The sequence below is a fragment of the Equus caballus genome, chromosome 20 (genome assembly GCF_041296265.1).
Source record: "Equus caballus isolate H_3958 breed thoroughbred chromosome 20, TB-T2T, whole genome shotgun sequence".
Lineage (NCBI taxonomy): Eukaryota > Metazoa > Chordata > Mammalia > Perissodactyla > Equidae > Equus > Equus caballus.
The window spans coordinates 46,551,420-46,578,975 of record NC_091703.1 but is presented as its reverse complement, the minus strand read 5'-3'; the positions used below and the strand labels follow the sequence as shown (position 1 = coordinate 46,578,975).

At 54.3% G+C, this 27,556-nt stretch overlaps 2 protein-coding genes across 12 annotated transcripts; one reads left to right on the top strand and one right to left on the bottom strand.

Annotated features, from left to right (window-relative positions):
* The first annotated feature begins 19 nt into the window (after nt 1-19).
* Nucleotides 20-19,959, top strand: TCTE1 (t-complex-associated-testis-expressed 1). 10 transcript variants are annotated; one of them, XM_070244652.1, is made up of 9 exons: nt 51-128; nt 613-703; nt 3,731-3,814; nt 12,016-12,388; nt 13,359-13,927; nt 16,355-16,543; nt 16,745-16,804; nt 18,358-18,685; nt 19,365-19,504. In XM_070244652.1, exons 4-8 carry the CDS (start codon nt 12,112-12,114, stop codon nt 18,565-18,567), a joined length of 1,305 nt encoding a protein of 434 aa, XP_070100753.1. In that variant the 5' UTR covers nt 51-128; nt 613-703; nt 3,731-3,814; nt 12,016-12,111; the 3' UTR covers nt 18,568-18,685; nt 19,365-19,504. The 10 variants fall into 10 exon arrangements, with proteins under 10 accessions (XP_070100747.1, XP_070100746.1, XP_070100749.1 ...); XM_070244646.1 differs by having other exon boundaries at nt 20-128; nt 16,355-16,804; nt 19,365-19,959; XM_070244653.1 differs by lacking the exon at nt 3,731-3,814 and having other exon boundaries at nt 70-128.
* TMEM151B (transmembrane protein 151B) lies at nt 19,236-27,457 on the bottom strand. Of its 2 annotated transcripts, XM_023625023.2 has the most exons (3): nt 27,112-27,457; nt 24,509-24,949; nt 19,236-23,300 (listed from the first exon to the last, which is right to left on the bottom strand). In XM_023625023.2, exons 1-3 carry the CDS (start codon nt 27,238-27,240, stop codon nt 22,176-22,178), a joined length of 1,695 nt encoding a protein of 564 aa, XP_023480791.2. In that variant the 5' UTR covers nt 27,241-27,457; the 3' UTR covers nt 19,236-22,175. The 2 variants fall into 2 exon arrangements, with proteins under 2 accessions (XP_023480791.2, XP_023480790.2); XM_023625022.2 differs by lacking the exon at nt 27,112-27,457 and having other exon boundaries at nt 24,509-26,640.
* Between the last annotated feature and the right edge of the window lie 99 nt (nt 27,458-27,556).

The window sequence follows — 27,556 nt, the reverse complement described above, 5'->3', positions numbered from 1 at the left end:
GGCATCCCTGCGCCCATGCGCACGTGCACGCGGCCTCGGCCCCGCCCCCTGGCGACGCGGGGCGTCCCTAACGACCGGCCGGCCGCGCGGGACCTGCGGGAAGGCGAGCGCCCCTGCACTGGGAGAGGGTGAGGCGACTCGGCGAGAGAGGACACTCAACCCCGGGCTCCCCAGGCCTGGACTCGCCCTGCCTCCACTGCCGCCCGCGGGGCGTGGAAGCCCCTCCAGCGCCCTCGGCCCACCGGCCAGAAGCCCGTAGGGGGCCACGTCCTGGGCGCCCACGTTTCTTGCGGCGGGGAAGGGCCGGTCTGTACCTCCAGGAGGCCCCCCACCCACCCATCTGAAGAGGGACCCGTGCCTCCTCCCCTGCCACCGTCGCTGTCTGCGAACTGGCCCAGAGGCTTAGGGGCTGCGAATAAAGGGAGGGGGACGGTAAGAGGTAGGAAGGGGAAGGTCGTGGAGGAGAGCAGTCCTAGGTCCAGGGTCCCAGTCTGCACAGACAGGCTGACCCCCATCCCCAGCTCCTCCGGCTGCAATTCCTCCTGCGGGTCCGGAAGCTCCGCACCTCCCTCCTTCCCTCCCACGGCGTGCTGGTTTCCCTTGGTAACCAAGGAGCAGGAGGGCCTCCTCACCCCAGGCAGCTTGGCGGACGCACTCACTGGCCTTTGGAGCTGAGCTTCCCTGCTGGAGTGTCTGAGCCAAGGTAGGGATGAGGGGCGGGGAGCGAAGTCGCTGGAGCCCTTTTAAAGACAACAGACCTAAGTGGGCAGGGGTTGGGAGGAGGCGTGTGAAAAGTGTGCTGACTGTCCCACCCGGCCAAACACCAAGCAGGCTGGGCTGGGCTCTGTCAGAGGAACTTTTTGCCCCTCTTTTGTGATTCCACAAACTGGGAATTCCCAAATGGTGATTTGAGAGTGACTTGGCCTGAGGTAGTAGGGTCTGACCTGGTGGGCATGACAGAGATCAGAGGAAATGCAGACAAAAGTGCAGGGTCCTGAGGACAGACACCTGGGGAGGGCTCTCCATAGGGCATCCTGGGGTGAGGGAGAAGCTGGCTGAGCCGGCAAACGAAGTTCAGTCAGAGAAGTGGGTGGAGAGTGGGGTGCGGGTAGCCCATCAAAGCTGAGCCAGCCCAGAGGTGCACAGCGGTGCTCGCCACCTAAAGAGGGCTGGCACTTCTGCTTCTCAGCTAAGAGGAAGGGAGGTGAGGACAACTGAGGGCCAGGGGTGTGATGAGCAGGAGAGAGGGCTCCTCCCCAGCATCTTCAACATTCACATTTGTGCAGGTGAGAGGAGCTTCTGCCCAAAGTGGTGTCGACGAAAATAATCCATAACCAATCTATAAATGAAAATCTGGGTGAGTTTATTCTGAGCTAAAATCTGAGGACCATGGCCCAGGGCCTTTCTTCCCAAAGGAAGAAAGGGCACCAAGGAAGTGAGGTGCACAGAGTGGTTACATACCCCCATACAGGACGTTTCACATATTATTGAAATGTCCCTCCCCCAATAGTCACAAGACTGCCCTGTCAGCACAGCACTTGACGGACACAGCAGGTAGTGGGTCTGCTATCTCAGAGGGAGGGTGTAGCAGGAGGCAAGTCTATTGTCTTGAGCTGGGGTCACAGGTGAGCGCAGCAATCAGTTTCTAGCCTAAGGAAAGATGCTTATCCTTAAAGAAATGCCAACGTTGGAAGGGAGAGGGAAGTTGCACCTTTATCTCAAGGGCCTTTGCTCTTGCCATAGGGAATCTCTAAAGCAGATATACAATGCATGCTCAACGGCCTCGGTCAGGCCCTTTTGGAAAGACAAGGTCAGGCTGAATTAGGTTTACACAAAATGGCTTCCTCATATACTCCAATATATCCTATTACTTGCCATTTTTATTTGTCAGTGGTTAGATTTAACTGGGGACTGTAGATGGATGGAGGAGATCTGACCCCTCCTCCAAGAGGCGGGATGTGCTAGAGAGTCAAGCACTGAGTCTTAGGAACTCGGAGGCCCCGCCTGAGCCATGGGGCAGGAGAGCACAGCTCTTCAGTATTCTCTTGGGTCTCAGGGGCCTCAAGCCGAGGGATACAGGCAATGATCCAGTTCTGTGGAAGGAGGCCATGCCTGGCAGTGGTTTGGGGGTGAGGGACTCTGAAGGCTGAAGGCTGGTGACCTGACAAGAGAGTTCAGGAGCTGGAGGAAGTGGGAAGCCCCCTGGAAAAGAGCTGTCAACAACAGAGTCAGGGGCGACTTAGGAAGCAACCTGAGCATCTCAGTATCTGTCCAGGCTTTCGTGATGGAAGTAAGGGAGAGCTTTGGACAGACATCAGCTCAAACCTCAGCTTTGCCGCTCACCAGCTGTGTGGCGCCCAGCAAGTTACTTAAGCTTTCTAAGCCTCAGTCTCCTCATCCGCGAAAGGGGGATAATAGTGTTATAATAACAATAGGAGTCCTCAGTAATAAATCTGAAGACTTAATAAACTTATGTAGGTAAGGCATCTAACATCTTCACAAAATTTGAGTGCTGGCTCCGGGCCCAGCACTGTATGAAATGTCTCACACACATCAGTTCCTTTAATCCTCTGGAGAATCTTACAAAGTAGGTACCATTAATTACTGTCCCTATTTTACAGATAAAGAAACGGAGCCTTAGTGAGGTTAAATGACTGGCCCAGGGTCTCACAGATGCTGGGGGGCCCAGTGGAGTTTGACCTTAGGCAATATAACTCCGGAATCCTTAGCCAGCTGCTATGCTGCCTCCTGCTGTGCACATGCTATTGGGGGCCTAGAACTCAATAAATCGTAGCTATATATGGCAAGGATATGGTTCCCAGAACACCTGTCCACCAGACACAAGCCACCAAAAATGAGGACAACCTGAGCCAGCCCTGATGGCCTAGTGGTTACAGTTCGGAGCTCTCACCACTTCAGCGGCCCGGGTTTGTTTTCCCCTCGTGGAATCACACCACCAGTCTGTCCGTTGCCATGCCGTGGTGGCAGCTCACATAGAAGAACCAGAAGGACTCACAACCAGAATATACAACCACGCACTGGGGCTAATGGGAGGGGAAAAAAAAAAGAGAGGAAGATTGGCAACAGATGTTAGCTCAGAGCCAATCTTTCCTTGCAGAAGAAAAAATGAAGAAAATCAGGCCAGATTGGGGCATCCCATCACTTTATTGTATCTGTGCTTAGGCATGTAGAGAGTAGACCTTAACACCTACCCTCTGAGTTACAGCCTGAATGTGACTTCAGGACCCTGGGCCTGAGGACCAGAGTAGGGAAGTGTGGGGAGGAGGATTGGCCTTTCCCCAGGGATTGTGGTCCTGGGTTGGGTTAGGTGGATGCTGGAGACAGAGCATGGGAAGCCCAACAGGCCCATGAGACTGGCACCAGTAGAGGAGAGGTCACAGGGCATGTCCCCATTTTCCTCATCCAAGGGCAGGGTGTGCCCTCCAATAGGGACACCAGGTGGTGGCACAAGAGGCACTCACTCCTGGTGGCCCTGACCTTCTCTCTGGAATGTCACAGACGATTCCTGCCCCAGAGGACCAGAGTCTTGAACATGCTTTTAGTCTTCAAACTCTAGGATTCTCTCACTGCCCCTTAGGTTCCCCAGGGAGAAAAGGTTCCAGAAAGGAAGGAGACCGCTCTGCCACTTCTGGGGCTGCCCTCTGTGGGCCCTTGGGGGCTGTCTGGGAGCCCCTGGGCCCTGGCTAATGAGTGTCTACCCTCCCCCCAGGCTTCCAGGGAAGATAGTGCCACCTACCACCATCCTCAGCTGCGGACTGGTGATGCCCAGGCCAGACTGAAGCCACCCTGTGAAGTAGGTGGAGTTATCTCGGGTCTCCTCCCCCTCATCCTCCTGCGGGCCCTCCCCACCTTCTCCCATGCAGTGGTACACTCTCCTTGCCCCCTTCCTAACTTTGCTTTTTGGATCTGAAACTCATTCACAATGAAGTGTGGATAACTGATAAGAGGGGATATGTATATATACACACATATATATATATAAATTTTTAAATGCTATTTTCTTTCTTTCTTTTCTTTCTTTCTTTTTTTTTTTTTTGGTGAGGAAGATTGGCCCTGAGCTAACATCCATTGCCTATCTTCCTCTTTTTGCTTGAGGAAGATTACCACTGAGCTAATATCTGTGTCAATCTTCCTCTATTTTGTATGTGGGACACTGCCACAGCATAGCTTGATGAGCAGTGTGTAGGTCCATGCCCAGGATCCAAACCCACAAACCCCGGGCCGCCAAAGCAAAGTGTGCAAACTTAACCACTATACCACTGGGCTGGCCTCATATATAATTTCTGTATACTTAAATTGTCAGAGAATAATATATCACATGACTTCTACATTTTTTTTAAAAGTTTGCTACATTAGTGTCAGCATATATTTCATAATTTATTCTGCTTTGTTTGACCTAAAATGAGATGCATTTTTAAAAAGCAGTTCAAAGTTAATGTATGGATATACACACACAGGCATGTATGTAATATTAAGATTTCATTTCTTTTAAATAAAACCACACATCTATGGACAGCTCATCTTTGACAAAGGAGCTGAGGGCATACAATGGAGAAAAGAAAGTCTTTTCAACAAATGGTGCTGGGAAAACTGGAAAGCCACATGTAAAAGAATGAAAATTGACCATTCTTTTTCACCATTCACCAAAATAAACTCAAAATGGATTAAAGACCTAAAGGTGAGACCTGGAACCATAAGGCTTCTGGAAGAAAACGTAGGCAGTACACTCTTTGACATCAGTATTGAAAGGATCTTTTCGGACACCATGCCTTCTCAGAGAAGGGAAACAATAGAAAGAATAAACAAATGGGACTTCATCAGATTAAAGAGCTTCTTCAAGGCAAATGAAAACAGGATTGAAACAAAAAAACAACCCACTAACTGGGAAAAAATATTTGCAAGTCATATATCTGACAAAGGCTTAATATCCTTAATATATAAAGAACTCTTGCAACTCAACCACAAAACATCAAACAACCCAATCAAAAAATGGGCTGGAGACATGAACAGACATTTCTCCAAAGAAGATATACTGATGGCCAATAGGCACATGAAAAGATGCTCATCATCGCTGATCATCAAGGAAATGCAAATCAAAACTACACTGAGATATCACCTTACACCCGTTAGAATGACAAAAATATCTAAAACTAATAGCAACAAATGTTGGAGAGGTTGCGGAGAAAAAGGAACCCTCATACACTGCTGGTGGGAATGCAAACTGGTGCAGCCACTATGGAAAACAGTATGGAGATTCCTCAAAAAACTAAAAATAGAACTACCATACGATCCAGCCATCCCACTACTGGGTATTTATCCAAAGAGCCTGAAGTCAGCAATCCCAAAAGTCCTATGCACCCCAATGTTTATTGCAGCACTGTTTACAATAGCCAAGACGTGGAAGCAACCTAAGTGCCCATCAACAGACGAATGGATAAAGAAGATGTGGTACATATATACAATGGAATACTACTCAGCTGCAAAACAGAACAAAATCATTCCATTTGCAATAACATGGATGGACCTTGAGAGAATTATGTTAAGTGAAATAAGCCAGCGAGAGAAAGATAATCTGTGTATGACTCCACTCATATGAGGAATTTAAAACTATGGACCAAGAACAGTTTAGTGGATACCAGGGGAAAGGTGGGGTGGGGGGTGGGCACAAAGGGTGAAGTGGTGCACCTACAACATGACTGACAAACATTAATGTACAATTGAAATTTCACAAGATTGTAACCTATCAATAACTCAATAAAAAAAAAAGATTTCATTTCTTTTAGGGGGAAAATGCATTTTAATGTAACAGGGATGAAAGCCTTATGTTGGGACCCCTGCTTCCCTGGGAGCAGGAACATCCTTTCTTCTTTCCTAGTGGAGGGTGAGAAAGTGTGGGAAGGGGACACACCGAGCAACTGCGGAAGAGCAGTGCACTGTGCTTAGAGGCAGGAGCCCGCCCTCAGGCCCTGGCCCGGCCCTCCTGAATGTCCTGGATGCCAGTCATTTCCTGAGCTGGTCTTCAGTTTCTTCATCCGCGCCTCTATTGCAGAGCGGTTGTAAGACTCAAACACGAGAAGAGTTCTGAGAGGAGCCTGTAACATAGGTGCTGAGCACATGTAAGTTGCTGATACTGTCCTATGGCTGGAGAGATGGGAGGCGAGACTGGAGGCTCAGGGTGGTCAGGAGAGGAAGAGGCCACAGGAGTTAGATGTCAGACCCTGTGTATAATAACCTGGGTGTCTTTGGCTCTTCTCGGCCATCCCACTGAACTATTTCATCTACTGATTGAAGATCTTTCCCATAATTTCATTCCCCAAATTGTGAGCCTATCCAAATGGACAGGACCCTTTGGTCACAAAGGGGCAGAAACCCAAGTCTTAGCTTCAGCAAAAGGGACTTGTTAGAAGGCTGCCAGGTTAGGCCTCAGAACCAAAGGCACCGCTGAGGAAGCAGGCAGTTCTGGGGGCCTCGGGGACTGAAGGTAGCTGGTGCTGTCTCTGCCTCCACCAGGCTTCCCTCCCTCCCACTGCAGACAGGCCTTTTCCATGTGAAGGGAAACCACTTCCCATGGCAGGGGATCTGTATCCTTCAAGGACATATGTCCTGTCTTCCTCCGCTTGGACAAGTCCCAAGAAGGATTCTCTTTGGCTCAGGACTCAGGTGGCCACCCCTGGACCAGTAGCTCTGACCAATACAGGATACTCCTGTTGGCCAGAATCTATTATCCCAGAAGGGGCTGGGGCAGCTCAAAACACCCCTGAAGCAGGCCTGACGCTGGGTGAGGGATTAGAGATAAAGATGAGATGGAAACAGTCTCTGCCCCTCGAGAGCTCACAGTCTAGTGTGGGTGTGGGGAGAGGGTGGCCAATCGGATCATTGAAGTGAGCCACGTACTGGGGGCTGACCAAGGGAGGGGTTGTTTGGGGGACGGGGGATGAGAGAGGCTGAAAGACTTCAGAGAGGAAGTGGTACTTGAGCTCAGAACAATGACAGTCCCTTTCCCAGGCTGAGCCAGTGGGAAAGGCATTCCAGGCCAAGGGCACAGCCTGAGCAAAGGCTGGGCAGCATGCACCAGCCCGCAGTGTTCCAGAGACGAAGAGGAGTTTCTTTCAAACACAGCGTCCTGACACAGAGGACCTTCTATACTGAGTGAGGAAGCTGGGCTGTACCCAGTGGGCAGTGGTGAGCCATGGCCACTGTGGGAAGGCTAGATGTGAGAGGACCACACTGGATGACAGCCCCAGGTGCTGGGCGGCTGAAGCTCTGATCCAGGCGGACAGTGAGGCCCTGAGCTGAGGCAGCAGCATGAGGGGAGAGGAGGGCTGTTGGGATGGGAGGCAGAACTGAGTAGCCAGATGGGGGTGCCTATAGGAGAGTGGTGATGCCCCAGCTTCTGGTTCAGGCCCCTGGATGCATCCTGGTGTCCCCGGCCAAGGTAGGGAGCCAGGAGGAGGAGCCACCTGGGGGAGGCACTGAGTTCTCTTGGGGGGCAGATTGAGTTTGTGGGAGCTGGGAGGCCTGCCAGTGGACCTGAGTCTGGGCCTCAGAGGGGAGGTGAGAGCTGCAACCCATCAACAGGAGCGAGGCAGTGCTTCCTCACAGAACCCTGAGGGACTGCAACCCGGGAGGGGTGGCCAGAGCTGGAGGAGCCTGCAATGGAGACTGTTTTTTGAGGAAGATTAGCCCTGAGCTAACTGCCGCCAATCCTCCTCTTTTTGCTGAGGAAGACTGACACTGAGCTAACATCCGTGCCCATCTTCCTCTACTTTATCTGTGAGATGCCTACCACAGCATGGCGTGCTAAGTGGTTGCCATGTCCGCACCTGGGATCCGAACCGGCGAACCGAGGGAGACTTTTTGAGAACGATCAGAGAGGCAAGAGGAGAACCAAGAGAGTGGCAGCTGTGAAGCAGTTGAGAAGGGCAGGTGGCAGGCCCCCAATAGGGTCGCACTTTCTATCATCTTTATAACATTAGTAACAGGGAGGCAAGGAGTTCGTCTTGCTCATTATTTTAAATATACTTTGATATTTTATTAATTTTTTAAAAAACATTTGGAACTAAAATCCTCCTTAAAAGAATCCTCTGTGTCTAGTAATAATTTGCTTCCTAAAAATATTTTTGTAATATCTATTTTTAAAAAGTCAAGAAGTAATTAAGTGAAAACTATCAACTCCGACATTATGGGGCTAAGGGTTTAACATTTCCCTTACACGTGACATCAGGCCTGGTGGTATGGAGGTTTCTGTAAATGTGGCTAGCCGGAAGAGGCTCTTTTTTATAGCAGTCATGCACAGGGAGCACATGGAGCCACACTCGGCCCCTGCCTTGTGAGGAGGTGGCTCGGGGCCCTGAAACCCACCCTGGCTGCCGGCTCCAAACAGCAGAGGCAGCCAGGACCAGACCTCAGGAAGAGAGGCCAGGACCTAAGACAATGAAGCACTGGGCTGTGAGACCAGGGGCAGCCAGTTCCAGAGAGCACCCAGCCTGGCCCCAGGGGAGGTTTCCCAACATTCGGCCTCCCAGGAGGAAAGAGGGGACCGCCTGCCAGGATGGGGAGGCTGGGCGGTGTTGTGAGAAATGCCTGGAGAGCCAGCTGCAGGGTGACACCAGCCAGGAATCTGTGGCCCTCAGCCAAGCTGGGTCCTGCTCCCATGGGTTGGCCTGCAGAGGGTCTTGGGATGCATCTGGGACCAAGGAGAATGCCCGAATGTTTTAGGTCAGAACTAGGAGGGAGCCCCAGGAGCACAGATGTGGAGCTGGCAGGAGCAGGGGTGGCCTGTTGTCTCTTTCCTCTTTCTCTTTCCCAAACTGCCAGGCTCCTCTGTCCTTCTATCCAGCCCCGAACACCACCACTGCCACCGTGCCCTTCGCATGTCCCCTCGACATAGGTAAGGGCCTCACTCACAGATACCATCTCAGGTCAGCATGCAAGGAACAGGTCTCCAGGGTGTCTTCTGCCCAGCCTAAGACCCCCGTCCTTCATCCTCCACACACCCATCCAGTATTCTCAGATATTATCTCCACAACAGCCTGCATAGGAAGATATTATTATTCTGTTTTACAGATAAGAAAACTGAAGCTCAGATAAGTTAAGTAACTTGGCCAAGGTCGCACAGCAAGTCACAAGCAAAGCCAGAAATGCAAAGTCATCTGGCGCCTCTAAGGAGCACCCACTGCCAGCCACACCCTCTGAGGGGCCATTAGTTAAAAAGTACCAGCTGGTTATCCCACCATTCTGGACACAATCTGTTTGTGAATTTGCATTTGATTTGCATAAGGGTGTCACGGACACACAGCTATCTTTCGTACACTGCCCTCTCACGCTCCCTCACACACACACACACACACACACACACAGCACCAGTCTCTCCCTCCTTGAGATGCCTGGCTGGCTGGGGAGCGCCATCTGGTCCCCTCCATCTGTCAAGGACACCTTTGCAGGTTCAGAGTGTTCCTTCCCACCGGCCACTACACCGTGCGCCGAGTCAGGGAGCAAATGTCAGGGGGAAGTGCTGGAGGAGGGGCTGCGGGCATTTCCGCCTGCAGACTCAGGGCAGGGGCTCCCCCAGCAAGGGTGCAGAGATGGACAAATGGGGCATCCCCAGTCCCAGATACATCCTCTGTCTTCTGTCTTCAGCCCCAGATTTAGCTGCCTTTTCGCCTCCCACGCCTTCCCACTGCCGTCTGGAATGCAGGGACGCTGGGAGAACTGGGAAGACAGGGATGGGGAGACTGAAGGAGCCGGAGCCCTCAGAGGGGAAGAGGAGAAGGAGGGGGGCACCCTGGACAGGGCCTGGGTCCAGTTCCCCCTCCTTCCTCTCTCAGCCTGCACTGTCCAAAACAGTAGCCACATGTGGCTATTGAGCCATCAGACCTTTTTCATACTAAGACCAGGCTTAGTATGAAAAAATATACATATAATATCTCATTAATAATTTGTATGTTAATTACATATTTAAGTGATAATATTTTGGACATATTGGATTAAATATAAAATTAATTTCACCTGTTTCTCTTTGCTTTTTTAATGTGGGTCCTAGAAAAACTTAAATACAGTCAGTCCCTGACTTCACCATGGTTCGCCTTAGGATTTTTCACCTTTACGATGGTGCGAAAGCCATTCGCATTCAGTGGAAACCGTTCTTCAATTTTGAATTCTGATCGGTTCCCAGGTTAGCGATATGTGATACGGTCCTCCCTCATGATGCTGGGTGGCGGCAGCAGCCGCAACTCCCGGTCAGCCCCACAACAGGTGAACAACCGACACACTCACAACCATTCTGTTGTTCACATTCAGTACAGTATTCAATCAGTTACATGAGATATTCAACACTTTACTATAAAATAGGCTCTATGTTAGGTGGTTTTGCCCAACTGTAGGCTAATGTCAGTGCTCTGAGCGTGTTGGAGACAGGCCGGGCTAAGCCACGATGTTCAGGACCTTAGGTGTATTAAGTGCATTTTTGACTTATGATATTTTCAACTTACTATGGGTTTATTGGGATGTAACCCCATCATAAGTCTAGAAAGATCTGTAGTATACGTGGTTTGCATCTTGGCCTGCATTATATTTCTATTGGCCAGTGCTGTTCTCAACTCCATCCTCCTGGTCAAGCCGTTACTGCTCTGTACAACACTTAGTGCAGAGGCCGGCCCTGTGGCCGAGTGGTTAAGTTCGCATGCTCCACTTCAGTGGCCCAAGGTTTCACCAGTTCAGATCTTGGGTATGGACCTAGCACCGCTCATCAAGCCGTGCTGAGGCAATGTCCCACAAAGCAGAGCCAGAGGACCTACAACTAGAATACATAACTTTGTACTGGGGGGCTTTGGGGAGAAGAAGAAAAAAGAAAAGAAAAGATTGGCAACAGATGTTAGCTCAGGTGCCAATCTTTAAAAAAAAAAAAAAAAAGATGCATTTAAAAAAATACTTAGTGCAGGGAGCTGTTTTGAACTAAATGGTTCTTTTTATACCGCAATCTTTTGGCAATACACACGCCCTCCCCTGACCCTCAGAGTGGCAGTACAATGCAGGGTTAAGAGGGGTGGGCCCTGGGGCCTAGTGGTTAAGTTCAGCATGCTCCACTTTGGTGGCCTGGGTTCAGTTCCCCAGTGCGGACCTACACCACTTGTTGGCAGCCATGCAGTGGTGGGGACCCACATACAAAATAAAGGAAGACTGGCACAGATATTAGCTCAGGGCAAATCTTCCTCAAGCAAAAAGAGGAGGATTGGCAACAGAAGTTAGCCCAGGGAGGGAGGAGGGTGAAAGGGGTGATTAGGCACATGTGTGTGGTGAGGGATAGTAATTAATGTTTGGGTGGTGAACATGATGTAATCTATACAGAAATCGAAATATATAACAATGTACACCTGAAATTTATATAATGTCATCAACCAATGTTACCACAATAAAAAAAAGAAGTTAGCTCAAGCTGCATCTTCCTCAGCAAAAAAAAAAGAGTATGAACTTGATAGACTGAGTTTACACCCATTCTTGTTATTTATAAGCTGTGTCACATGGAGCAAATAATTAACCTCTATGTGCTTTGTTTCACATCAGAAAAATGGGAATAATACAAGTGCCTCTTTCAAAAAGGCTTTTGTGAGGATGAAATGAATTAATATGCATAAAGAACTAAAAGAAAAATATGTCCAGCATACAGCAATTGCCCGTAATTGCTGGGCAATTTGGGGCTGCTCCTTGCTACAGTTCCATGTGCCACAGGATACCATGCCTCTTTGGATGCCCTATCGTATTCACTCCTCCCAAGCATCTTCTATGGCAACTGTTATCCTCCTTTTGCAAGGGAGGCATCCGAAACTCAAAGAGGCTCAGGGACTTGCCCGAGGCCACACAACTAGTCAGTGGGATTTGTACTTGCATCGATTCTACTCCAGAGACTGACCCTTAAGAACCACTTTGTGCTACCTCTCCTGGTAAATGCCCACCGAGACCCTCCAAAGTAACCTCTACCCCATCCTCTCGCTTCAGGTTCCCACTAGCATCAAGGACCTGCCAGTCTGAGAAACTGTCTGTCACAAGGCCATCACCAAGTGGCCACCTGCCCCTATTTTGCCAGTCCCCAGCATGCAGGAAACCGTAACACCACCATCATTGTCGGTCCCCAGCCGCTCCTCCACCTCCACCCAGGACCGGTCCTCCACTGCAGGCCAAGCTTCGAGCACAGCCCAGCAGCCCTCAAAGCCCACAGTCAATCCAACCCCCGTGAAGTCCAAGGGCCCGAATTCTGGGGCCAATGTACGTCGGATGCGCAGGATCATCGCTGAGGATGCGGAGTGGTCCCTGGCCATTGTGCCCCTCCTCAGAGAGCTCTGCATTCAGCACATCGTCAAGAACTTCCAGAGTGAGTCTGTCCCTGCATTGGGCAGGAGGGAGAAGGCCAGGAGGAGGGGAAGGTGGGTGGGGACTACCTGGAGATGGGGCCTCAGAGCTGGGTCCTGTGGCAGCCCCTGCCCTCCTACACAGTGTCCTCATCTCCACTCAACACTTCCTTCCCCCCGGGACCAGGACAGTTTCTCCTGCTGTCCCCACTTCCAGGCCCCACCAGACTCCCACCCACACTGTGCCCTCCATGCCTATGCCTTCTCCTCACCTTTCCCACTCTCTCCAGCCCAAACCATATCTACCTCCTCCTCCAGAAAGCACTCCCTGGTTGATTGCTCTCCACTCTCTTGGAGTCTTCCATGGTGTGTATAGGTTCTTGGTTTGTTTTATACTCTATGCTCTGTAAATATTCATCCTTTTCAAAGACAAGTTGCCAACCTCTCCTACCAGCTGGGGAGCTCTCTGAAGGGGGCCATCAATTTGTCTACAGCACCTATCACCATCTACCTACAATATATTCGTATGTATATAGACACCTACAATAAGCCTCCCCTCATAAGAGGGAGAGGCTTCCTCCATTTGGTTCACTCCTGTATCCTCAGCACTTAGAACAGTGTCTGGCACATAGTAGGTGCTCAAAATCTTTTTTGTTTTGAAATGAATGAATCAAATCAGATTGGGAGCCTCCGAAGTCAGGGGTTGTTCCCTCCATCAGACTAAATGATAACTGAGGCCTGGGCCTGAGATTCTTCCTCGGACTGGGAGCTCTTGAGACCAGATGCTAAGATGTCCACCTTCAGGCGGGAGCAGCCCAAAGCCAAGGGCTGTGTCTCCCCGCTCAGATGCTCCCTGAGAGGAAAGGCTGGGGCTCTCGGAGGCAGGGGAGGGTCTTCCCTTTCCTCAGTGCCCCCCAGGCAGGCCCAGCCCCGGACACCATGTTCTGTTGTCCCAACACTGTGACTCCTGCTTTCCTTCCTCTGTTCCCAAAGACAACCCTATCCTGAAGCAGCTGCTCCCAGAGCACCAGCAGAAGGTCCTGAACCACCTGTCCCCTGACCTGCCGCTGGCTGTGACCGCCAACCTGATCAATGATGAGAGCTACTGGCGCCGCTGCTGCATGCAGCGCTGGCCTGTGTGCTACGTGGCCAAGCATGGCGGCAGCTGGAAGCGCATGTTCTTTGAGCGGCACCTGGAGAACCTGCTAAAGCACTTCATCCCAAACACCACGGACCCCGCGGTGATCCTCGACCTGCTGCCGCTCTGCAGGAAGTATGTGCGCAGGATCCAAGTGGATCAGTTCCTTCCGCCCGTGCAGCTGCCACCGCCACCGTGGAGTGGGGAACAGTCTGACTCGGGCAGCGAGGGAGAGATGGAGGAGCCCGCCATGGACCACTACCAACTGGGTGACCTGGTGGCTGGCCTGAGCCATCTGGAGGAGCTGGACCTGGTGTACGGTGTCAAGGACTGTGGCATGAACTTCGAGTGGAACCTCTTCCTCTTCACCTACCGGGACTGCCACTCCCTGGCGGCCACCATCAAGGCATGCCACACTCTCAAGGTACCGTCCGCCTCCAGCCTTCCCCCACCTCCCATTCTCAGCCTCTCTCTGATTCCCTCTCCCCTTCCCTTCCTCCCCCATCACCATCTTCTTCCTCCTATTTCCTTCTCATTCATGCACCCCACACCAAGCTGGATTCTGAGGATGCAGAGATTAACTGCCCTCCCAGTTCACCGACCATTGACTCATCCAACTAAGGTCCGCCCTCTAGACCCTGTCCTAGGTGCTGAAGATTCAGCAACGATCAAAATTATACCATCTGTGCCCTCTGGAGCTAACAGTCCGGTGGGATAAAAGGCACTAATCAGCAATCATATGAATGTAACATTGCACCTAGGATAGGGTTGCCAGATTTAGCAAATGAAAATACAGGACATCCAGAAAATCTGAATTTTAGATACACAATGAATAATTTTTTTAGTCTAAGTATGTCCTAAATATTCTGGTTGGAAGAGGGAGAGCCAGCCAGGAAGAAAAAGGGGGCAGGGCATTGTGTCATAGAGCCAAAGGAGGGACGCATTTCAGAAAGAGGGAGTGAAAAGCAACAGGGTGGGTTTAGCAAACACGGAGGTCACTGAGGGGGAGCTATGTCAGTGGAGTGCCGGGAGCAAAGGCCAGATCAGAGTGGTTTATGGAGAGTGGGAAGTGAGGAAACAGAAGGACTGTGCTCAGCTTTTTCAAGAACTTGGCTGTGAAGGAGGTGAAAGGTAGAGCTGTAATAAATGACAGGTTTGGGTTTTCTTAAGAAGAAACTTGCAAGTGTTTAAAATCAATGTAAAGCTCCATCTAATTGCAAGAAAGGAGCTGAATACAGGAGAGAGGCACAGGTTCATTGACCAAGGAAGGTTCCTGGGAAGGCAGGAGAGGTGGCATCTAGGACTGAGGTGGGGCAGGTGGCTCTGAGCAGAGGGGAGAGTGGATGCGGTGGGTAGCACTGGGTTTGTGTTTGGGATTAGGAAAATGAGGGGTTCCCATTCAATGGCTGGGGAGGCTGTAGGAGACGTACCTGTTGAAAGGAGGCTGTAGGGTGGCCTCCTGAAGTTTGAGGAGGCTGCAGAAGGTTGAAATAGTTGTTGTAGATCATGAGAGAGTATGTTGGCCAGAGAAACAGAGTTGAATTGGCACACAGCACTGAGGGCCCATTGGTGGTTCCGGTGGTACCAACCAGTCCTGTCATGTGACATTTTCCATCATGTCAGTTGTTTGGGCACAGACATGCAGAAAATAGAGTGGAGTTGATCCAGGATTGGAGCTTTGCCAGATAGATGCAATGAAAAAACAAGAGGGACAAATAACTCAAACTGGCTAAGATGTAAAGAAAGGAGAGGAGAGAAAGATAGGGAGACAGCAGAGAGGCCTCGAAGAAGAGGGAGGAATGGAACAAGCCCGTGAGAAGGAAAGGGGTAATGGCTCCCGTCTCCAGTATTCATAATGCTGGGCCTACCCCCTTTCTCTTATCTTTTTTCTTCATCCCATCCATTTTCTAGCCAGCCCTGGTGGTCTAGTGGTTAAGATGGCACTCTCACCACCTCGGCCAGGGTTTGTTTCCCAGTCAGGGAACCACACCACCCGCCTGTCGTTGTCATACCAGGGTGCCTGCATGTTGCTGTGATGCTGAAAGCTATACCACTGGTATTTCAAATACCAGCAGGGTCACCCATGGTGGACAGGTTTCTGCGGAGCTTCCAGACCAAGACAGACTAGAAAGAAGGACCTGGCCACCCACTTCTGAAAAAATTGGCCATGAAAACTCTTTGAATAGCAGCAGAGCATTGTCTGATAGAGAGGATGGTGCAAAAAGATGGGGCAGGGTTCCACTCTGCTGCACACAGGGCCACCAGGAGAACTAGGGGCTGGAATTGACTTGATGGCACTAACGAAAAAAAATCTATTTTCTATTTCTCACCCTTCCCACTTTCTCCCCAGTTCTTATCCTGGCAATCTCCTTCAAAGAGATCCTCTCCTTATGCTGGTGGGTTTTAGCCATCTGAAGAGGGCACACTAAGGGGCTGGGGCATCAGACAGACCTGGATTCAAAATCTGCCTCTGCAGCTCAATCACTGCGTGACTCGGCAAATGATGTATTCGCCCTCAGCCTCCATTTTCTATCTGTAAATGGAGAGAACTCCTACCTCACTGGGATGCTGAGGGTTAGAGATAATGGTTATGAAATGTTCTAGCAGCATGCCCAGCACATAGTAATTTCTTAATAAACAGTAGCCTTTCCCCCCTACTGCCTGCCACCAATTCTATACTGCTCTGCCATGCTAGGTAGGCCTGCCCCATCCAAAAGCCAGCCAGGTGGCCAACACCAGGTGAGCAGAACCTCAGGCCTCCCTGCACCTCCCTTCGTTATCTGCAGAAGGTGGGCAGGCAGACAGATTATTCCTGGCTGCCCAGTACCGTAGACCCTCTACCTGCCCACAGATCTTCAGGCTGACCCGAAGCAAGGTGGATGATGACAAGGCGCGCATCCTAATTCACAGCCTCCTGGACCATCCAACCTTAGAGGAGCTGGACCTGTCACACAACCTCATTGGGGACCGTGGTGGGCGTGCTGCCGCCAAGCTGCTGAGCCACAGCCGCCTGCGTGTGCTCAACCTGGCCAACAACCAGGTGCGTGCAGCTGGTGCCCAGTCACTGGCTCACGCCTTGGCACACAATACCAACCTCCTTTCCCTCAACCTGCGCCTCAACTGCATTGAGGATGAGGGCGGCCAGGCACTTGCCCATGCCTTGCAGACCAACAAGTGCCTCACCACGCTGCACCTCGGTGGCAATGAGCTGTCTGAGCCCACTGCCACACTCCTCTCCCAGGTGCTCTCCATCAACACCACGCTCACCAGCATCAACCTGAGCTGCAACCACATCGGGCAGGTGAGCCACCGCTCCTGGGGCTGGCAGGGCCAAGGAGAGGCCCTGGGGCCTTTGGAGGGTGGATGTTGAATCCAACAGCAATGGGGCACTTACAGGATAATTGTTAAGATCGCAGACTTTACCTCATTCCAATCCCAGCTCTGCCATTAAGCACTTGGTTAAGTTACTTAACTTTTGGGGGCCTCCATTTCCTCATCTGTAAAATGGGGATAATAACAGTATCTACTTTAAATGTTGTTACTGGGAGGATTAAATGTTATACTTGTAAAGCAACTAACCATCACAGGCACTGGCTAGGTTCTCAGTAATTGCTAGCTTTCACTATCACTCAGGGTTATATACTATGCTAGATACCCAATATCCATTAGTGTTCCTTTAATGCTCACAGTTATCTCATAAAATGTGTACTCTTACCCCTACTTTACAGATGGAAAATTGAGTCTCAGAGAGGTTAGTGAGTTGCCTGAGAGCATCCAGTCAGCAGAAAGTGGCAGAGCTGTGATTCAAACCCAGGACTGATTGAAAGCCTGGGTCCCTTCCAACAGACAATGTCTCTCAAATTTTCTTGACCAAGTCTCAGAGTAAGAAACGCAACTTACACCAACACCTCGTGAACACATCCATCAACATAATTGGAGTTTACTCCTACTGCTTGTGATATATGCTGATGTTTCCCTTTATATTCTATGTACTTTATTTTCTTTAATGCTTCCATAGCCTATTAAGTTGACTTTGCAATGCACTATAGCGTCACAAGCACAGAACAGCTGCGCTCTACCTCCCACCATGAAATTCTTTCACACGGGGCCTGGCCCACCCAAACCAGAAGGGGCTGGAGCTGTGAGGACTATGGGGAGGGCCCTCTGTGTACTCCAGTCAGGCCCCTGCACCCTCTACTCACCCTCCCCAGAGGACAGTCTTGCCCACACACACTGTCTCCAGAGGGGGCACTCTTGGTTACAAGTTAACCAGAAAATGGCGTAAACAAGAGGAATATTCATGCTGTCCCTAATCAGAAGCCCCAGGGTAGCGAGTGCTGGGGTTGGTAAATTCCTGGGGTCAGTGCCATTCTCTCACCACATGGCCGTGGCCTCTCGGGTGCTCCTCTCATGGTGCCAAGATGGCTGCTGCATCTCACATGGGGCCATGCTCAGAAGCAGAAAAAGGGCAAACGCCCCTCTCTTTCGTTCTTCCTTCAGTGAGAACCTTCCCAGAAGTCACTCCCTCCAAACGTCCTCCTCACATTGCATTAGCCAGATCGGCCTCACATGCCCAGGGCTGAACCAGATGCATGGGATTACCATCACCGCCACAGAGCCATGTTTTTCAAAGCATTGGGATTGAAAAATCAATTTAGTGAGTCTTGAGCACCATTTTTCTTATGGAATAGAATGGACTAGGATAGCATAGAATAGAAAACACCAGTGTGCTACACAACTAGGTTAAATATTATTTTGTGAAACTTTTGTTTCAGTCGCCTCTATACACAAACGTGTGTGTGTGATCCTGGGAAGCGATGTAAAATGACCACTTCCCTTGTACTCCTCTCCCAGGACGGCGGGAAGCAGCTCCTGGAAGGCATGTCAGACAACAAAACCCTCCTGGGGTTTGACTTGCGCCTGTCAGATGTATCCCAGGAGAGCGAGTACCTCATTGGCCAAGCCCTTTCTGCCAATCGTGAAGCAGCCCGCCAACGGGCCTTGAATCCCAGCCACTTCATGTCGCCAATCACTGCCAAGGGCCCTGAGAACCCTGTGGGATAAGATGGGGGACAGGGCTGGGGCAGTGCCCCATCCCCCACTTCATGCCCCTGCCATGCCTGCTGCAGACTGTCACACCGGTCCAGAGGGAGGGAGATAGGGAGACCAGGAATATGCTGGGGTGAGTGATCAAAAGTTGTGTGGATAAAGATGTGAACAGGGGGAGGGGCCTGGGATAGGGGAAGAAGGGGTATGAAGTGGGACCCAGCCCCCATACCCAGGGAGAGAATATCACTGGACCCCTTGAAATGACCAACTTCTTCCAGCAATAGGGAAGGCAGAGAGGATTCTGAGGGACTGCGCCTGCCCAGGCTCTCGCACGAGGGCTGCCCCCCTCCCTGACCACACTCCCTACCATTTTCCTATCGCCTCGACAGATCCTTAACCTCTAGACCTTCAAACACACACACACTCTGTCTCTACACGCTCTCTTCCTCCTCTGGTTGCAGCCGAGCTTTGCCTGGCTCTTCCACCCTCACCCCTGTAGATGCCACCTCCCTATTACTTGACCCTGCTTAAGTGATCCAGTTCTACAGGCCATGCCATCCCCTAATCCTCTCCCCCAACCTGGGAAGGGGGAAACAGAGGTGGCAGGAGTGGCTCAGACCCAGTGGCCTCCCCAGAGAGCTTCCCATGAGATGGCGGGGGAAGTGCCACGCTGGGAAGGGAAGTCCGTGAGTCATCTGCAACTTTATTATCCACCAGTTTGATTTATACAATCTTTGCGCTTGGAAATCCACGACAGAAAGGCCACAGTGTGATGCACCCAATTGACAAAAACCTGTCTTCTCCCCATCCAGGCCCAGCCCACCCCACAGGCCCTTGTCCACAAGACAAATGGAGCCCTCCAGATACCTTCTATGAGTCCCCGTCACTCTGCAGCTGCCCACCCTAGGGCCACACCCACAAGAATCACATCAACCGATGGGGCCACGAGGACTGATGGATTCAGGCTGAGCCCCATCTTCCATCCTGCTTGCACTGAAGGGCCCAGAACCTCTAAACCCATTTCCAAAGGGTGGGTCATGCACTGCAACCACAGCCTAAGGGGCCTGCTCTCCGGGGACTCCTTCCAACAAGCAGGCGCTGAGCAGAGCACCAAAGGGGCCTTGGGAGTGACTGCATATGTGTGCCTGTCTGGGCAACCTAGAGTCTGTCTGTGTGTGCCTGACACCCTCTGACAGTTCCGGAGTGCAAAACGTGTAGGTGCGAGAGTGTGAGTGTGTGTGTGTGTGTGTGTGTGTGTGTGTGTACGTACATAGCCACAGCTGCTAGCAGAGTTCTAATTAGAGAAACAAGAACATTCAGTGTAAAGTTTAATTTTAGAGATTAATTAATTTTCTGGTTTTCATTTTTCCCTGGCAATCAATAAAGCTACCAAGAAAAGAGACCAAAGAAGTGGTTTCTCTCTAAGTCTGTGCGTGTGTGGGAGGTGAGGCTGTCTGTGTGAGAAGACCTAGGCAGAAATGGTCAATACAGGCAAAAATAATAACACGGGCCCCCCTTCTCCTCCTCCCAACTCAGGCTGTCCTCGCACAAGGGCATGACATCCAGGTGCCAGCTGGCCAAGAACTGGGGCCTGAGGCCACAGCTCACCACCTGTACCTCACAGATGTCCATTCAGAGGAAAGAGGGGTGCTCCAACCGCCAGACCCCTGAGGAGCACAGACTCAGGGTCCAGGCGGGTTCAGTGCTGGCAGACAGGTGGGCTCTGCTGCCCAGGGAAGCCTACTGGGCAGCTGTCCCCTCCTGCCCACACCTCCCCTTCTCCAGCCTCCATTCCCGTCCACTCAGCCATCTCCACATGAAAGTAAAGCTCAACCCCCAATGGCCATGCACCATGGTGTCCCCACAATCTGTGCCTCCCAAGTCCCCCCAGGAAGGAGAGGAGGGGAGCCAAAGGAGATGTTGCATAGGTGGAGGCCATGCCCTTGGCGGGTGCAGGCCTGGCTAGGCTGGAGGAAGATGGGAGAGGCTGAAGGAAAGGAAGGAGGAGCTCTGCCGGCTCAGACAAAGTGAGAAGCATCCAGGGTGAGCAATATCGGGTGGCCCAAGGGTTATCCTCTCCAGCTTGAAATGTGAGCTCAATCCCTGGGCACTAAGTCTGCTGGGAAATCTTTAGCCAGGGGAGCTGGGAGGGCAGGAGGGTTGTACACAGACATGCACACGGAAGCACATCAGGGTGGGAGTCATGGGGGAGAGAAGGTGGTGTCAGAGCTTTGGGGGAACAGGACTTGGGGCCAGTGCCCTGGGGTGGTGGCAGGTGCCCCTTTGAAGACCCTAGGACACACAGCAGGGCTTCAGCTCATGGCATAGGGGAGGACAGAGGAGTCAGACAAGATTTAGAGAATCCTGCCTCCGACCCTGCCACTGGAATTGACTATTTCTCCAGCTGGGGCTTGCGATCCCGTCCTCCGCCCTGCAGAGGCAATGTGTGGGGACCACTTTCCACTCCTCCCCACAAGTCTGGGGGAGGCAAGGGCCACCCCCCCCCCACAGACACCCCTACCTCTGGAGGTCCTTTCACTCTACCCTCCACTGCCCTCTCCTCTTTGCCTCCCACCTGTGTCCAGAGATCCTCGTTGTCACCCAGGTTTGCTTCCACTCTCTGCACTCAGTCATTCACGTTGGCCAGCAGTACCCCTGGGCGGTACCTCACCCTCTCTGAAATGAGCACCCTCCCAGAACCCAGGTGTGGAGGCTGCTGCCAGGAGGCTGCAGAGCTTAGAGAAAAGGCTAAGTGAGGTACACTGCCCTCCACATTTTGCCTCCCCCCACCGTCCTCCCCGCTGGCAACAGCTCTTCAGAACCAGGGAGAGGGAGGGGGAGGGGAGGAAGGGGAGTGACGTCTGTGTGGTGAGCACAGTCCCTCCGGACCCGGACTCCCGGGGCCCAGCGAGATAAACAACAGCGGAGAGAGTGACAGAAAGGAAACCCCGACCTTTGGGGCCAGCGCCAAAACGATAGCAACATTTCCACGGTTTTGAGATGGCGCATCCGGGCTGACACCTGGCCCCAGCCTCAGACCCACTGAAGTCATTAGCAGGTTGGAAGCCAGCCCTGCTGTTCAGCAAACCACTGCTCCTCAGCAGAGAGAGGCCCCAGTGGGGCGGGGCAGCGGGGGAAGGAAAGCCCCAATTTCCCTTCCCCACAGCCTCTAAACCTCCCCAGCTCCACAGCGAGGGCCTCGCACTTGAGACGAGGCCCAATGTGGGTCCCACCGCACAGTCGCCACATAACAGTCAGAAAATTCGTTGAAAGGCTGGGCAGGAAACCTCGAGTGTGCGTGTAGAAAGGGGAGGTGCCCCCTTAGGAACTCAGGGGCCGGGCTGGAAGAAACGGCTCTGCCGGCTGGGATGCTCTCGGAGCCGCCCACTCCCACCCTCCTCACTGTCTCTTTAGGTATAGGGAGGAGGGGGGCGGGGGGGGGGGGGGAGCATGGGGCGTGTCTCGGCCCCATCCGGGTCTGTCCCGCGCACTCTTGCCTCCCCCACCCCCCGCAGTGCCCAGCACAACCTCAGTCACCATAGTGACTCCCCCTGCTACAGGCAGGGAGCACGGTCCAGCGAGGGGCAGCGGGCAGGCTAGCGGACCTGTCCAGGCGCCGAGGATCACAGTGAGGTCTCTACACAGGAGCCGTGGCGGTGCAGCGGCCGATGGCTGTGGCCCAGACACCCCTCCTGCCGGTGCACGATGAGCACCGGGAAGTAGAGGGCGTCGTGGTAGGGCGGCGGCGGCCCGGCCTCCTCCTCGTCGTCGTCCTCGTCGTCCCCCATGCTCGCCTGGCTCGACAGCCGCGTCTGCTCCGTGGGGCAGCTCGCCTCGTTGACGCTCCCGCTCCGGCTGCGCCACAGGCAGCTACGCCGGGAGCCATAGAGGCGGCCGAGCGAGAAGCGGCTGCCCGCGCAGGCCGGCCCCCCGCCGGGCCCCGGGCCGGCCCGCGGGCTGGCGCAGATGCTCAGCGCGCTGCGCGAGAAGATGGACGAGCTGCTGACGGCGCGCTGGCAGTGCTCGCAGCTGCGCCGGTACGGGGCCACGCCCGCCGCGCCCGGGCCGCCCACGCCGCCGTAGCGGCACGAGGGCGCGTAGCCGGCCGCGCCCCCCGCGCAGCGCGCCCCCAGCCCCGCCAAGTCCATGAGCACCGCCTCGGAGTAGCTGGGCACCAGCTGCTGGTTGGAGCGGATGTGCCACTCGAGCTCTGTGCTGTCCACCGTGTTGACCCGCGGCAGGCGGTGGGTGAGCGGGGGCAGCAGCTCGTCGCTGGGGCTCAGGCCGCCGCCCGCGCTGCTCGCCGAGCCCGGGCCCTCCAGACCGAAGAGCTTCTCCACGTGGTAGTGCGCGTAGGCTGTGCGGTACTCGGCCAGCACGCGCAGCGGCCACGACAGCGTGAGCAGCGCCGCGGCCCAGAAGGCCGACGAGCAGGCGTACCACGGCGGCCTGGCCGGGTCCGGGAAGGCCACCATGAATTCGCGGAAGTCCACGTTCTTGAGGTGCATACCCTCGCGCGCCTCCATGTAGTCGTCCAGGCCCTCGTTCTCGGCGAAGAAGCGCGCGCGCTGGCACAGGTAAGCGTTCTCGGCCTCCACGCTGGCGAAGCTGAAGCACTTGGTGAAGCGCAGCCGCGTGGCCGGCGCGCCCTCCAGCCCCACTAGCGCCTTGGACACGTCGCGGACGCCACACCGCGCATAGTCGAACTCGGCCTCCGCCACGTGCGTGTTGACGCGCTCATGGTAGACCTGCGGAGCAGGGGAAGGCGGCGGGAGTCGCTTGTGTCCGCTCACTCTCGTCCGCCCCATCGCTGCTCTTGTTGCCTGGTCAAACCCTGAGCCTATCCCGGTTGGAGCCGGGTAGCATCTTAGCATCTGGTTTATAGAGAACCTGAGGCCCTCACCCTAATCAGTGAGTTAGAGATGAGGGCAGAAGTAAAACTCAGCTGTACCAGTGTGCATTCTACTTTAAATTAAGCCCTGCCTTCTCTAGGGGTCAGGCCCCGGCCATGAACTGCCCCTCCAGCTTGCCTGACCCTTTTGTTAGTGTCTCCGTTGTCCCACACTGCCCTTCATCACCACGAACAGCCTGCCCTTCTTCCCTTTACGAGTGTGTTTCCAGTGGGCCCTCCGGAGGAGCTCCTTGGCGAACACCTTTGTCTCTGGTCTCCCTGTTCCCGTCTTAGCAGTCACCCAGCCTCCTTCCTGATCCTTATAGGCCCCAGGCTTCTGTTTACCCATCCCAATACTGAGACAGAGGTCACCCTCATCTGGGAGAATCGCCTCCTCCTCTTCCTCCAGGGCCCCAATATATCTAATTCTGGCGGCTCCAGGGAGTGCTGATTGACATCCCCCCCACCCCACCCCTTGTGGGGCCTCCCAAGACTACCTCCACCTTTTTGCCAGCTGACTCCCACCTCTGGGATCCTTGGACGTGGGATCAGAGGCCCTGGGTTTGAGTCTAGTACCACCACTTAGCAGCCGCAGACCTTGGACAAGTCACTGAGCTTAGGTCTCCTTAGCTGTGAAAGAGGACTTGGTAGCAGCCGCCTCACAGATCAGGTGAGAGCATGCTGTGAGACGTGCATATGAAGTCATCTCCAACTGTTAAGCACTAAACAGTGTAGATCCCGCAGCCAGACTACAGACTAGCTGTTTGACTTTGAGCAAGTTACTTAACCTCTCCAAGCCTCAGTTTCCTCATGTGTAAAATGGCTCATAGTGTTGTTAGGAGAGTTAAATAAATGATTTAAGATTTGTAAAGCACTTGGAGCAAAGCCAGGCTGCCAGTAAGCGTTTGTTGTTATATGGTGGTTATTATTGCCCTCCGGTCGCAGGGCCCACAGGAGCTCACTGCTGCCTGTGCTCTTCCCGCTGGGGGCAGTCACGCAGGGTCCCAGAAGCCCCTCCCATCTGGACTAGCCTGCACTCCCCCCGCCCTCCCCCCGGCCCCTCACCTGGGTGGTGGTGTAGGCATCTCCGTTGCGATATCGGGTGACCTGGCGGGTGCGGCGGACATAGTGGTAGCTGATGGCCTTCCACCAGATGCAGGGCGTGGCCTGCTGCATGCGGCCCACGCGCTCCCGCACGCTGCTCACGTCAACACGGTGCTGCAGCTCATGGCGGGCTTGGCAGTGCCAACACTCCACCAGGTAGACGGCGTACAGCATGAGCAGGAAGGCCAAGGGGATGTAGACATAGCCGTTGGAGCAGGGGCTGTCGTGGTACATGAGGCTGTTGCCCTGGTAGGCGCTGCTGAAGGTGAGGCGGGTCACTGTGGTGACGTGGCACCAGGCCACGGCCCCCAGGCAGCCGTACATGAGCAGTGAGAGCAGCAGGCACTTCCAGTGGGACTCACGGCAGAGGGACTTGGTGAAAGAGGGCTGGATGGGACGCTGCTGCTCAGATGGGCAGGGAAAGGGGCCGAGATGAGTGGGGAGTGAGACAGAGCGGCAGGACCCAGCACAGAGATGGATGCAGGGATGGAGGGGCAGAGGCCAGCACCAGAGATGACAGGCAGAGACAGACAGCGATGTGGAGAGAAAAGGTAAGACCAGGAGGAGAGCCAAGGACCAGATATAAACACAGAAGTGACCCAGAGTGAGCCATGAGGACAGGAAAAGGGAACAGAATGCCAATACAGGGAAGGGCAGAGAGGGATCAGAGCCAGAGATGGAGGGAGGAGGCCCAGGTGACATAGAAGACACAGATGGATAGGATGGCACCCAGAGAAACAGAGTCCAAAGACAGACACAAAGATGGCAATGAAACAGGAGGTGTGGATGGGGAAGACAGGGGAGGACAGACAGGCATCAGCAAAGGCAGGTGCCCAGCCCGGATCCCTTCCAGGTGTTCCAAGAAAGAAGGGAGGGGCCCACTGTCATCATCTTCCCACGTAACAGGTGGGGCCCTCACTCCTAGATTTTTGCAGTCCTTAGTTCTGGAAGAGCCACTCCTCTCTGATCCATCCACCTCCCTGTCCCTCACAGACAGCCTCATGCCTCCTTTGGAAGGAGACCCCCAGGAAACCTTAGGCCCTGTCTCTTTCCCCCACGTTCTGGACCCCAGGCCTCCTGTGAGTCTCCCTCCTGCACCCTAACATCCTTCCCCTGTTCTAAGATGGGAGGGGGGGTGGTTGGGCATCCATGAGCAGAAGGCTGTCCAGGAGGAGAGATCCAGAAGGGCAGAGACATATGGCTGGGGAGAGAGGATGTAAGACAAGGTAGGAGGGTAGGGAGGAAGACGTTTGCAGCCCAGCCATTTATCAAGAGAAGACAATTTTTGGTGCTCTCCCAGGGCCTGTTAAAGGACTTGGCACATTCTGTCCCACGGTCACCCCAGAGAGTTGTTTACATGTCTGGCTCCCCACTAGACTGGGTGCTCCTGAAGGCAGGCCTCGTTCTCTTTGCATCCCCGGGCTCACCAGGGTGCTGGCACCCAGCAGCCTCTTAATAGACGAGTACTGAGCTGGATTTCTGGTGGAGGCCTGCGCTTTCCCACTCCTCCCCACACACACCCTCCTGCTGAGATGCTGACTTATTCCCTCAATTCCCCAGGCCTGACCTGGAGGCCGGCCAGGGGAAGGGAGAAAAGGGCGGAAAGGCAGAGCACAGTAACAGGCAGCGAGCCCTGGACCTAGTGTGGAGTCAGGGAAAGATCTGGAAGGGCAGATAGGTAGGTAGGCTAGGACACAGCACACAGCATACACAAGCAAGATTCGGGTGCACGTGCCTTTGGGGAGCCCTGTCCTTGGGGGTGTGTGCATATGTGCACCTTCATGTGCCCACCTGGGTGTGCACTTGTCCCAATGAGAGCACATCTGAACGGGGCTCTACCTGCAGGTCCGTCCCCGCCTGTGTGCTTCTGCCCTAGTGCAGTGTGTGTGTGTGTGTGTGCACGAGTGTGCACGGGAGATACAGGGGTAGCGAAGTGCTCCTGGTACTTTCCTCAGTCCCTTTGTTTCCAGGTTCAGAGGACTGAAGGGTAAGGCCTCCAACTAGGGATATGCTTAGTACCAACATTCTGAAGGATTCCTGGACTCAGGGACCTGCGCGGGCTGCATGGACACTGGGATAAAGAGGCGCACATCCTCCTCATACACACACTCCCAGTGACCCCAGGGGGGGACCGCCTCTGTACACATTTGACCTTCTTAGGACCCCAGTTCAGGTAATACTACCATTTCCCCATGGTACTCTCCTGCCTCTGTAGCCCCTGCAAGTCGCCCTTCCTGGCCTTCGAGATAGCATCCCCCTCCACGAGATAGGATCCTTGCCACCCTCCCCACCCCGATCCGCCCGGGGTCCGCGAGGCTCCGCCCCTAGGCCCCTCCTCCTGCCCGGGACCCCCTGAGCCCCGCCCCCGGCGCGGCCCCTTCCCCGCTGCCGCGGACAGCTCTGGCCGCTGGTGGGGGCAGCGGCGCGGGACTGCGGCTGCGGCGGCCGGCTCGGGGTGCGGGGCGCCGGCCGCGCTGCGGCGGAACCCGCGGGGGCCGCGCGCGGCGGGGGATGGGGGGCCAGGCTGCGGCCGCGCCCGGGGAAGGGGCGCCGCCGGCTCTCACCTCCTCTCGGGCGGGGCCCTCGTCCGCCGCCGCCGCCGCCGCCGCCGTGGGCTCCTCCGGGACCCCGGGGCCGCCAACGCCGCCGCCGCCGCCGGCGCTCTCTCCCGCGGCCGAGCCAGGGGGGGACATGGCGTAGAGGGGGCGCGTCGAGCTCAGGGCCTCCCGGAGGGCTGCCGGGGGCCGGGGGCATCCTGCGCGGGCCCTGGGGAGGGGGCGGGAGGGGGCGGGGCCCTCGCTGCTCCCCACCCCCCGCCGGGGGGAGGGGGCCTGGACAGGGCGCCGGGGGTAAGGGGCTGGGGGCTGGGGGCTGGGGGTGGGGAGGCGGGCTGGGGGGCCGGGCTGGGGGGGCCGGGGCCGGGGGCGGGTGTCACCTTGAGGCCCTCGCGGCGCCGCTCCGCCTCCCGCCCGCTCCCGCCGCCGCCTTTTGTCTGAGCCGAGCTGGAGC

Coding starts and splice junctions, on each gene's coding strand:
- TCTE1 (XM_070244646.1), top strand. CDS start 12,112: ATGCAGGAAACCGTAACACCACCATCATTGTCGGTCCCCAGCCGCTCC. Junction 12,389..13,358: donor CATCGTCAAGAACTTCCAGA/GTGAGTCTGTCC, acceptor CTGTTCCCAAAG/ACAACCCTATCCTGAAGCAG. Junction 13,928..16,354: donor AGGCATGCCACACTCTCAAG/GTACCGTCCGCC, acceptor ACCTGCCCACAG/ATCTTCAGGCTGACCCGAAG.
- TMEM151B (XM_023625022.2), bottom strand. CDS start 25,249: ATGTCACCTGGGCCTCCTCCCTCCATCTCTGGCTCTGATCCCTCTCTG. Junction 23,301..24,508: donor ATGCCTACACCACCACCCAG/GTGAGGGGCCGG, acceptor CCTGCTCCGCAG/GTCTACCATGAGCGCGTCAA.